At 38.4% G+C, this 11,272-nt stretch overlaps 1 protein-coding gene across 2 annotated transcripts; it reads right to left on the reverse strand.

The window, feature by feature from the left end:
* Positions 1 to 1,510: 1,510 nt before the first annotated feature.
* LOC104121149 (transmembrane 9 superfamily member 3-like) lies at positions 1,511 to 9,699 on the reverse strand. 2 transcript variants are annotated; one of them, XM_009633059.4, is made up of 8 exons: positions 9,489 to 9,699; positions 6,088 to 6,128; positions 5,380 to 5,965; positions 5,155 to 5,292; positions 4,894 to 5,050; positions 2,787 to 3,271; positions 2,039 to 2,291; positions 1,511 to 1,790 (listed from the first exon to the last, which is right to left on the reverse strand). In XM_009633059.4, exons 1-7 carry the CDS (start codon positions 9,650 to 9,652, stop codon positions 2,072 to 2,074), a joined length of 1,791 nt encoding a protein of 596 aa, XP_009631354.1. In that variant the 5' UTR covers positions 9,653 to 9,699; the 3' UTR covers positions 1,511 to 1,790; positions 2,039 to 2,071. The 2 variants fall into 2 exon arrangements, with proteins under 2 accessions (XP_009631354.1, XP_070031520.1); XM_070175419.1 differs by having other exon boundaries at positions 1,511 to 1,946.
* Between the last annotated feature and the right edge of the window lie 1,573 nt (positions 9,700 to 11,272).

The raw sequence follows: 11,272 nt of genomic DNA on the forward strand, positions 1-11,272 counted from the left end.
GCCTGCCATGGGTCCGTACATGGCACCTCCAAAGTTGGAGGATTCAAGGAAGTAACCTGAAAAGTTGTTTGGGTCGAGGCATGTCAGTCCGTTAAAGGCAGCTTGTAGAGACAAGGGTGATAGGGAACAGAGGCAATCCAGGCGACCAAATATTTTCACAAGTTCTTCGATCGTTGACAAGAAAGTCGAGGCCATTATCAACCATCGGGTAATACAAGGAGTGGGTTGGGGCAATTCTAGCACCCAATTTCTTATCCGTTGGAAGGGGCAACCGCCAGAGGAGGCATCATAGGAAAAATATGAGGCGTTGTGGCCGTTCAAAGAGCAAGTTCACGACTACTTGAATCATTGTGGCGCCGAGGTCGTCGCCATTTCAAGTGGGGGAGAGTGCACCGACCCGCATATTTTTCGCCCAAATTTGCCGCCTAAAGGGCTGCCAAACGAGCCAAATTTGGCTGCCAAATACCAAAAGATCTTTGCACATGGAGGCAACAATCCGACAGGCTGTCTAGGCCCTCCTAGGGGCCACATTCTGCCAGCAAAGTCACATGCAGCACAACTGGGCAGGACCACAGTCTGCCAGGACAATCATGGAAGCAACATGCTGCCAGCAAAGGCATGTGCGGCACAGCTAGGTAGGGCCACATCCTGTCTGGGTGAACATGGGAGCAACTGTGTGCCAGCAAGAACTGAGACACAGCAGCTGGACAAGTCAATTGGCACATAGGCTGCCAACATTTTCCTGGAAATCACATGATGCCAACTCAAAGCAGTGCATCACAACTGGACGGGTCCACAGCCAGCCTAGCTACCTGTGGACATTTTTTGTATATATAGGAATGCTTAGGCCTTGTTAGAAGGCAGATCTCATTACTTGTATTTTCTTCTTTTGTATATGAATTAAACCCCGAAAATTGGCCTTGGCCTCCCATCTTTGTGTGTCTTTCATTTCGTTATCTTCCAACCTTTGAGTTTGTGTGATTGCCTTGGTCCAAAGCACGATATTGTGCTTGTTTCTTGTTTAGGGTTGAAGCAAAAGTAGTAGTCAGGCTATCTTGCTGCCCTCACAGAAGCCCCAGAAAACGGTTCCGTAACAATATGCAGCATAAATCTAGATTAGTCAAGCCAATGAGTTCTAAGTTTGGCTTTTGGAGGGTAAGGGCAAAGCTAGCCCTTTACTTATGTGTACGAGCCAATGAGTTCTAAGTTTGGCTTTTGGAGGGTAAGGGCAAAGCTAGCCCTTTACTTATGTGTACGGCCCAATCCAGTAGTTTCTGTCCGGACCCTATATTTGTCTTAGTAAATTCATCGAATATGTACAAATTATTAATTTAGAACCCAGTAACTTAAAAAACTAAATTTCGAAACCATAATGTTCGGGGTTTGGGGGGTGGGGGTGGGGGATGGTAGGGGTATAACTTGCATTTTCCAATAAAGAACTGGTAGAAGAGTTAAAAGCTAGTCTACGAAAACAGTGTAACAGAATACTTGGAGCATTAACGGCTAAGCATGCAATTAACAGACCCATATTTTATATATCAAAAAGGTTAAAACTAGGAAAAATAAGCTGAGCTAACTAATAGACTCATTGTTACAAATAGAGTTCCTAAACACAATAAAAGGCACTGTTCAACATAAACTGCCACCTGAAAACTGATTTGAGCATCTTCTTCAACATATCTTCTTTGTTTTGCTCCACACCAATTCCAAATGGACCCAACACTGTATATCAGGGAATGTGCTGCACTACTCCAAGCATGTAGACAATTTTTACACCAAAACACAGGCTCCTGTTGTATTCTCCACGTAAATTGTTCGTAGTTTAGCCAATTAAAAATATATGTAATTTATAGTCGACAAGTTTTGTTGCTCGAATTCTCCAAAAATATATGGCTGCACCCCTATTAGATCCTCCGAGGAATGCACTATTTTTGGAGGATCTGACACTGTTGCAACGGCAATTTTAGAGGATCCAAGCAACACAGATCTACAGGCTTCTTCCTAATAAAGAAAGTCAAAACTAAAATGAAAATCTTACCAGTTGAACCAAGCTAATGTGGAATTCTGCATCTTACTCGCACTTGATTGAACGGTATATGTGGCGGACGAAAAACAGAGCCGCTCGGAAACCAACAGTTCCGAGCATGAGAAAGAAGGCGTAACATATGCAAGCCATGTAACCAAAGAAGAATGAGGTTTGCATGAAGCCTGACATGTCTGATCGGGCATAATAGTAATACAGGCAGTATCCATAGATGAACAAACCAGTTGATCCACCGCAAAGGAAAGACCTAGAATATCAACATATAATTGAGAGCCCCCACAAAGCACACGTATTTCCAAACAAATTGTGCCTAAACGTATACGTCAAAAATAAAGAATAAATTTCTTCAATAAAATTGAAAATTGAGTTTACAAGTAATCCCAACTAATATAAGAGATCTAAATCAGCACTCACCAAAAGAAACAAATACAGACAAAGGCCGAACCAGGGAGATATTAAGCCAGCTCCCCCAATCCCCCAAAATAAAAGAACATAAAAGGACATGGATGAAGTTAAAAGGATGCTAACCTATTTAAATACTCACTAATAAATACTTGGAATGATAATGCAGCATATTATTAATGTGTCATATTAACATGACATGCACAGGGAACATTTCGCAGTTCCATTACATGATGCATTCAGCAAACGAAGTACAGCAATGGCTAGTAAGCATTCATTTTTGCGTCCTTTAATTGTTTGAAAAGGATTTGGTCAATTAAGTACTATTAACATAACTTACCTCCACCACCATTCATGGTCTTCTGCAGCAAGTTGGAAGTACGTCAAAGCCACCGTAATAAATGCAGTGACAATGATCAGAATGATGAAAACTATGAATAAGATACTGTAAATGGTGTAAATCCTATGACCCCACACGCTGGCAAATATGTAGTAGAGCTCAATGTAGATGGCGCTGAAAGGCAAGAACCCAGCCATTGCCATCTGAGGAAGAGCTCCACGATACCAGGGTAATTGTGGTATCTCTCTTGGATATTTCGTTGTTCGGCATGGAGCTTGAAATTCTGCCTTGCTATTCTTTCCTGCGATTCCTCCCAAAACAAGCAATGGTGATGTCACAAGGGCCCATATGAGGAAAATGACAACGATGGTACCGAATGGAAGTGCTGCAGTTGCATGATAAGCAATTGCAACAGTATTAAGGAAGCAGAATGTGAGAAACAGCGGTCCACAGAACAGACCTCCTGTCAACAACAAATTCCTTACCTGTAAAAAGAAATTGAATTTGAGATTAGTACATATTTTCCTCTTTCTACGTGATACCAACCGAACAATCTCAAGTAAATATTAATTCCGCGAAAGGGGCGACCACTACATTAATTGTTGGGAACCACTGTTTTTGGTTTCAAGGATAATAAGTTGTAAACAACAAAGAGGAAAGGAGAGAAACTACAGAAAGAGAGAAAAGAACGGCGAGGAAAAGCCAGTAAAAGGACGAGGTAAACTTAAAAGAGAAAGTTGTCTCAAAAGATTGTCAATCCCACAAAATTCATGGAAACTTAGGACAGAAAATAACACAATCGGAGCAACAACAACAACAAAAACAAACCCAGTGTAGTCCCACAAGTGGGGATAATACAATCGGAGCAACATCCCATATAGGTGATACCAACCAATTGGATTAAGGTTTGGCCATGTTGGTACACTTGAATAAGAGTGTTTATAAATAGCCTTTTTTAACAGATTTGCATGTCAGTAGTAAAGGTGAATAATGTTAGTAATATGATAAGTTTGGATTAAGGCATAGCAATTGTTGTTGTAAGGGAAGCCCAAAAAAGATGATGTTAAGTGAAAGGAAGAGAAGAAGCTCCTAAGTCCTAATTTATTTTGATAAGGTGAGAAGCTTTTCTTGTGCTCTCGAACTAGCCCCTAATTCTCTTATGGCAAAACCTTGGTAACTCCTAAAAGTGTAGCAGCTTACCCCTTTTGTCAATCCCCACCTACATTTCTGCATCTTTTTTAAATTCTAAAGAAATCTCCTATTAACACCTCCCACCCACCCCCCAACCCCCCAAAATTTAATCTTTTTTGCTTCTTCTCAATTTCTTTCATCTTTCTCTTATTTTCATTTCCTCCTCAACCTCTTGCTCACTCAAGAGTAAACCCCTCCCCTTTTGTTTTTTCCCCTCTTGCCTTTTTCTTTTTCCCGTTGCTCCTTTTTTCCAGTCCTTACCTTCTTCTCTTGTCTCCCCCCCCCCAACCAGCCAAGACACATGTTCCCTCCTCAGCCCACCTTCCATAATCCACCTTAAAAGTGAAACTAATGTAGTTTTCCATCAAACATACCGAATATAAGTGAAATATGCTAGGGTGTGTTGCCAAAAAGATTATTGCTATAGGGGCAAACAAGAGTTACTTAAGCTATTGTTGGAAGACTGAAAACCATACCAACATGCTTCAGTGTTGGGTTTGACATCATGTGACATGAAATATAGAGATGTTTGACATTTTTACAAGCAGAACCTATAGCCCTTTTTTATGTAACGACCAAGGGAGAGGCATATCCAGGAACACAAGCATGTTGGGTCTCTAATTGTCGGATGCATATCATAGGCCTTCTATGTTGCGATATAGCTCCACCATTCTCCCTCCCACAAAACAAGATCTTGTACTGCAGAATATGCTCTTTTGAACTAAATTCGCAGAGAAAGTTTTACACTTTACTCTTAAAAATCCTATCATGACTAATCCATGTCAAAACCAAGAGACCTTTGCTAACTAGAAGAGAATGATGAAATAAAGAAACTAAGTGAACACAATAAGAGATGCACTTGTAGGAAATTTTGGCTACTTTGCAACAATAAAAATAATGCTCCATACTTTCTTACCCAATTTTTTCCTTCAAGTTGGCAATAGAATGATGCTGCAGTATAGCCTGCAATTCCTGATGTAAGAGCATAAATAACAACCAAAGCTGTGAAAAGAGCTCCTCGGTTGTAGGGGTAAAACACGCCAACAAGCGCAAGTATGAATATGAAAATTGTCCTGGGAAAAAGAGGCGGTGAGAATTAACATTTGTCAAAGAAATTTATCACGAGCTAAATAAATCAAGAACCAAATAAACCCATTTTATTGGCATGCATACTTACAAGGTAAACAACTGTGTGCCAGAACCCAGGGCTGCTGCAAAAAGTGAGTTCCGCTTTGGGTACCTAAACACGTCGCCGTGAATGTACTTCCACCCAGTTTCTTCTTGGTCATCAGCTGTTTCCTCGTCATGGGCGTATCTTTAACCAAAACAGGACATACCATAGGATGAGTACAAGCTCCTCGAAAAATGAGTATCCTACCCCACAAAATTTTTAGTTACTTACTTGACAAAGTCATTTTTAAGGACTCGCATCAGAATTGTGGCAAGAAAACCAGTTAAGAGCAGAACTGTGACACAAGAATTAATGATAGAGAACCAGTGGATCTCCAAATGATGTGGTAAAGCTGAAGTCTGTGAGTACTTTTCCATCCTTTTCTCAAAAGGGATGTCTGTTTCCTTCCATTTGACAGAGTACATGAAGTCTACATCAACTTCCTTATCTTCGGTTATGTCGACTAAGGCATTGGGATCAGTTCGTGCATTAACTTCAATCACGCGATCGTTGTTGAAATGGATGTCAAAATGAAGATGTTTAAAAAGGTAGTATTTGTACTCATTGGGGTCAGATTTTCTCTCCTTATCTACCTTACCAATAAAACCCCAAATGGGCAGGTCATCATAGAACATCTGGAAGTAGTAATCCTTGGCAACAGCGTCACGGAATCTTGCAACTTCTTCCTTTGATAATGACTTCTTGCAAACTACTTCAGTTTCTCGATCACTTAGAAAGTCAAGCTTGTACGGAGCAGTGACTAAACGATCTCCATTCAACACCTCACCAAGAGCTTCTGTTTTATCTTTCACATGACCTAATGAACGAACATGAATAGGCATATGTTCCAATCGTCACAAAAATATATTATATTCAATAAGAAAAGATAAAAAGGACCAAAGACAATAGAGCAAGAGAGAGCAGAGAAATGAACCTGACCTGGAGAACAAAATGGAAGATCAAAGTAGCGATATGTTTCACTGCAATTGACAGTACAAACATGAGATCTCGGTGGAGAACGGTGAATGTAGCATGTGCTAGCTTAGTACAATCAGAAATATTTTTTCTATTTTTGATCAGTAGAAGGAAACAGAGTGGCTAATGAGAACATCAAAGCAGATAGAGACAAAACCAAAGTCCATCTCACATACAAAAATTGAAAAGCTTAAGAGAGTGGATTTTAATTAGGTTAAATAACAAGCAAATTAGATTAGAAGCAATTTGTGAACAAAGATGCAGAAAACAAATTCTTCACGGGAGAAATCAGAGAGAAGTTGCCGAACGACCGTTCTAGGTCACTGGTGAAATTGATATGAAGAGCTAAAAATGACTAAAAGAAGCCTAAGTTTGGTGAAGGAAGTGTGTGAACAAGAACATCTGAGGGAGGCATTGAGCACATGTTGAATGTTTTTGTCTCCATATTCGGAGACGTGGAGTGGGGGTTAGTTCCTGCTCCAACACTGATGACCCCCTACCTAGGTATTATCCATAGGGAAAGTGAGAAATTTGCTAGCATTTCTACTAGGTAGTTGTGCAGTTTTTTAAAGGAGTAAGTACACTCTATATATCCACATTGTACATGCTTTTGACACCATCATGGCGCATTATTAATAAGATAATTTTACTTACCAAAAAAAAAAGTGTTTGAATGTGTGAGTTTGTACACATGCAGACGTTGAGAAGAACCTTTGTGAGTACAGGTATGCCCATTTTAGAACTTTGCTTCAAACAAATGTTGGGAAATTTATTGATACTAACATGCTCATCAAAGGAAAATGTAGTATTAACTTTAAATTTCCTATGTGCATTAAAATAGAAGTATGCTAGCTGCCAAGATAATCATCAAACCTAGGTGACTCACAAGAACAAAATTTTCAAAAACAAGTAAGTGGACATACAATTTGTCAAATTGGTAGCATAGTGAAACATATCTTTCAATATCTAAAGCGGAGTGCCTACAATCACTTTTTGCATAGAGATCAAGTGAGGGTCAAACTAGCTCTGTGGAAGGCAGGTCTGGATTTTTTCACTCTTATGAAGCTTCCTTTCCTTGTTCTACAATTGTTTGGCTTTATTAAAAACCTATAATTTCGGCCGATCATATCAAGAATATTTCCTACACAACTGCACATGATATATAATGTGCCGAGACACAACTTTTTTGTTAACATGAAGAGTCGAAAACAAGAAAACAATCTTTTTTTTAAAACACTGCTGTACACACGGCTGAACTCTTCTCATATCCAAACACGAAAATCATAAAAGACAAGCCCTCTGCTCCACCCTTTTTTGGTAGTGCTCTTACAACATTGACTATATTAACAAACAATGTCTTTCTCCATAGTTGTACATGTCCAGCTAAATTCTAAGATAAAAAGATTCAAAATTCTCAAATACCAAGTAGACTCATTAACATACATCGAAAATTACTGTCCAATTTCGGCAATCCGATATAAGTTCCCCCCAGAATTCATTCCAAAATTAACATCCTTTTTTTCAGAATAACAATAACAACAACAACAACAACAACCCAGTAAAATTCCACTAATGGGGTCTGGGGAGTATAGTGTGCACGCAGACCTTACCCCTACCCCCAAAGGAGTAGAGAGGTTGTATCCGAAAGACCCTCGGCTCAAGAAAACAAAAAGACAAAAGGAGACAATATTAGTATCACCACAACAATCATAGGAAAAATAGGAACACCATGAAATACAGAAGAAAAATGCAAAGCAAAAGCGATAGCTAGTAAATAGGACATGCACTGAAAAGCGAAGTAGTAAAACACAACATTGTCACTAACTATCTTACACAAAAACCCTACCTGGCTAGTCCCACAATGGTACGATGTAAGTCGAGACTCAACTACATCCTAACCTACAACTCTAATACTCGACATCCACATCTTCCTATCAAGTGTCATGTCCTCGGAAATCTGGAGCATCGTCATATCCTGTCTGATCACCTCTCTCCAATACTTCTTAGGCCGCCCTCTACCTCTTCTCGTGCCCTCCACAACCAGCCGCTCACACCTCCACACCGAAACATCTAGGCTTCTCCTTTGAACATGTCCGAACCATCTAAATCTCGCTTCCCGCATTTTGTCATCAATGGGAGCCACGTGCACCTTCTCCCGAATAACATCATTCCTAATCTTATCTATCCTAGTGTGCCCTCACATCCACCTCAACATCCTCATTTCTGCTACTTTCATCTTCTGGATATGTGAGTTCTTAATGGGTCAACACTCAGCGCCATACAACATGGCCGGTCTAACCACCGCTTTATAGAACTTACCTTTGAGTATTGGTGGCACTCTCTTGTCACACAGGACTCCAGAGGCTAACCTCCACTTCATCCATCCTACCCCAATACGGTGTGTGACATCTAAGCTGCCTTTTTTTTTCAGAATAAGCACGTACGAAATATAAACTACACCAAAAAGAAAGAAAAACTCACCATTATCAGAAACCAAGGTGACCATCAAATGTAGATTGAAACAATTTAATATTACTGCCAAAATTCAGCAAATCCTAACAAGAATTCCCCTTTTCATTACAACACTGCCTAAAACAAGATCTTGAATTTTACCCAGATATTCAACATGTACAAGATATAAACTACTACCCAACAATGCTCACAATTACCAGAAACTTAGGTGACCCACTGATATACATTGAGCAAACTCCGCTATGCAGCTAAACTTCAGCAAATGCCAGCAACATTTTCCCCCAAAAATTCATTCCAAGACTACATTTTTTAGAAATTCAACACATACAAAATGTAAACTACAACCAAAAAGAAAAAGAAAAGCTCACAATTCTCAGAAACCAAAGAGACCAACAAATATACATAGAAATAGATCAACATTACTGCCAAAATTCAGAAAATCCCTGCCAGATTTCCCAAAACTCCATACAATACTACCCAAAAATAGATTCTTTTGACTTTTACCCAGATATTCAACGCGTATAAAATGTAAACTACAACCAAAAAAAGATCAAAAATCTCAAAAACTAAGGTGAACAGCTGAGCAAACTCAGCAATACAACCAAAATTCAGCAAATCCCAGCGACATTTTCCGCCAAAACAAAATCTTGATTCCTACCCAGATATTCAACACATACAAGATATAAACTCCAACAAAAAAAAAACTCACAAATCTCAAAAACTAAGGTGACCAACTAATATACATTAAACAAACTCAGCAATAGAGCCAAAATTCAGCAAATCCCAGCAACATTTTCTCCCAAAACAAAATCTTGATTTATACCCAGAAATAAAAAACTCATAAAAATCAAATATTTAAGGAAAAAAATGAAAAGGGATAAAAGGGTTACTACCTAGGGTTATGAAAAGGGCCAACTTTGTTTGCATATAAAGGGACTTCTTCTCCATTTTTGTATTTGTGATCTGATGAATCTGATCTCACACTCGTAGCTCCAAAGAACAAGAGCACCAAAACGACGACGTAATAGCCACACCCCATACTATCCTTCTTCACCATTTTTTGGGTTTCTCACTCACATAAAGAAAAAGTCTCTCTTTGAAACTCTTTTAGGTACAGTGATTTGTGTAAAAGAGAAAGAGAGATTGGCAACCACGCGCTACTGTAGCGAATTTGTAACAAACGTAATGTTTAACTATTAAGGAATGACAAGTGGATAATGACGTGTCAACATCCTTTTTCTTTTTTTTTTTCTCTCAAGAGTTCATTTATTTGATCATTTAGCCGTTCTCTCTCTTTAAAAATAATCGGGAAGAGTATACTGTATAACCGATCTCAAAATAAATAGTTATTAAAAAATATTTTTAGTATATTTTTTATATATATTTTTTTCATGTTATATATAAGAAATATACAAATTTCATATACTTTTACGGTTATCGGATATAAACAATTTCAGTCGCGGACTAAAAGTGATCTTTGCCCAAATAATTTATATATTCAAAACGTGTTGCAATTTGCTGCAGAATAAAATTTATTTTTCCTTTCAAATATATAGCACTGATTCTACTTTTGTAATTAACGAAAGCTATTCTATTCAAGTGATTGATTGAGAATGTGAATCACGACATATAAAAAAATTAAAGAAAAGCACCAAATATTAAGCGAGAACAAGAAAATGACATAAATTAGCAGAAAAAGGAAAATCCAGAATTAGTAGGAATAGGAATTGATAATAATGGCTAACAAAACCATCAGGCCAGAGTAGTTTATTCAAAACGAACATGTTTTTAAGAGCAACTTATACAGATCATTAGAGTTAGATTTTACCACTCTTTTTATGGTAAAAGAAAATAGAAAGATAGAAACATTGAATATGAGTGTATCGAATCCGCTCCCGATACTCTAACTACGACCCTGGCTAGTGGTAAAGAATATTTGACATCAAATGATATTTTTTCATTTAGCATAATTCGAATATGTATTTAGGAACTATAAAATCGAAATATATTATATGAATATAAATGTTTGAGCTGTAAACGCAAAATTGCAACAACAACAAAAATTTGTTAAACGGGCTGATGTAAGATAATACAAGCTTCCTCTCAATGAAATCAAATTCCACAGTTTGCTAGTACATATTGTGCTGCTCCTACATGGTCTTCCTTTATACTAGTTAGTAGTTAGTACCACATTGCACTGCCGCATATATATCTACAAAGAAATTAAATTCCAAAGGTTACACAGTTCGAAACTCGATATATAATGAGCTTCATTATCCTTTTCCACGGAAATATTATGTTTATTTGTGACAAGATTTAAACTAGTGAAATGTCATGTGATAGTAATAGAAACGTTAATTGATAACTTGTAGTCAACATTTCCTGTGATGCCTAGACGATGGACAGGCCGACGAGGGCGGGTCGAGTAGGACTGGTAAGCTGACAAGTTTCTGAAAAGGGGTTACACATGTTACCTTAGGCGAATCCCACGTATGAACGGGATAGAAAAGTGAAAAACTTTATAAGGCACAATACAAGTTCACATGATACGCGCTTTTGGGCTCGATAATGAAATAACCCAAGGGAAAAATCTGTGAGGTTTGTTGAGCCAAAGCAGACAATACGTGCGATGGGCTAATTGGGTCGTGACAAATATGATGTCAGAGCTGAATCTCCC

This window comes from Nicotiana tomentosiformis, chromosome 5 (assembly GCF_000390325.3).
Source record: "Nicotiana tomentosiformis chromosome 5, ASM39032v3, whole genome shotgun sequence".
Taxonomy (NCBI): domain Eukaryota; kingdom Viridiplantae; phylum Streptophyta; class Magnoliopsida; order Solanales; family Solanaceae; genus Nicotiana; species Nicotiana tomentosiformis.

What these genes read in the sequence shown, in the direction of transcription:
- LOC104121149 (XM_009633059.4), bottom strand. Translation starts at nt 9,652, where the DNA reads ATGGTGAAGAAGGATAGTATGGGGTGTGGCTATTACGTCGTCGTTTTG. An exon ending in GGCCCTTTTCATAACCCTAG is followed by an intron (nt 6,129 to 9,488) that starts GTAGTAACCCTT and finishes TGTCAATTGCAG; the next exon opens with TGAAACATATCGCTACTTTG. An exon ending in GACCATGAATGGTGGTGGAG is followed by an intron (nt 2,292 to 2,786) that starts GTAAGTTATGTT and finishes TTGATATTCTAG; the next exon opens with GTCTTTCCTTTGCGGTGGAT.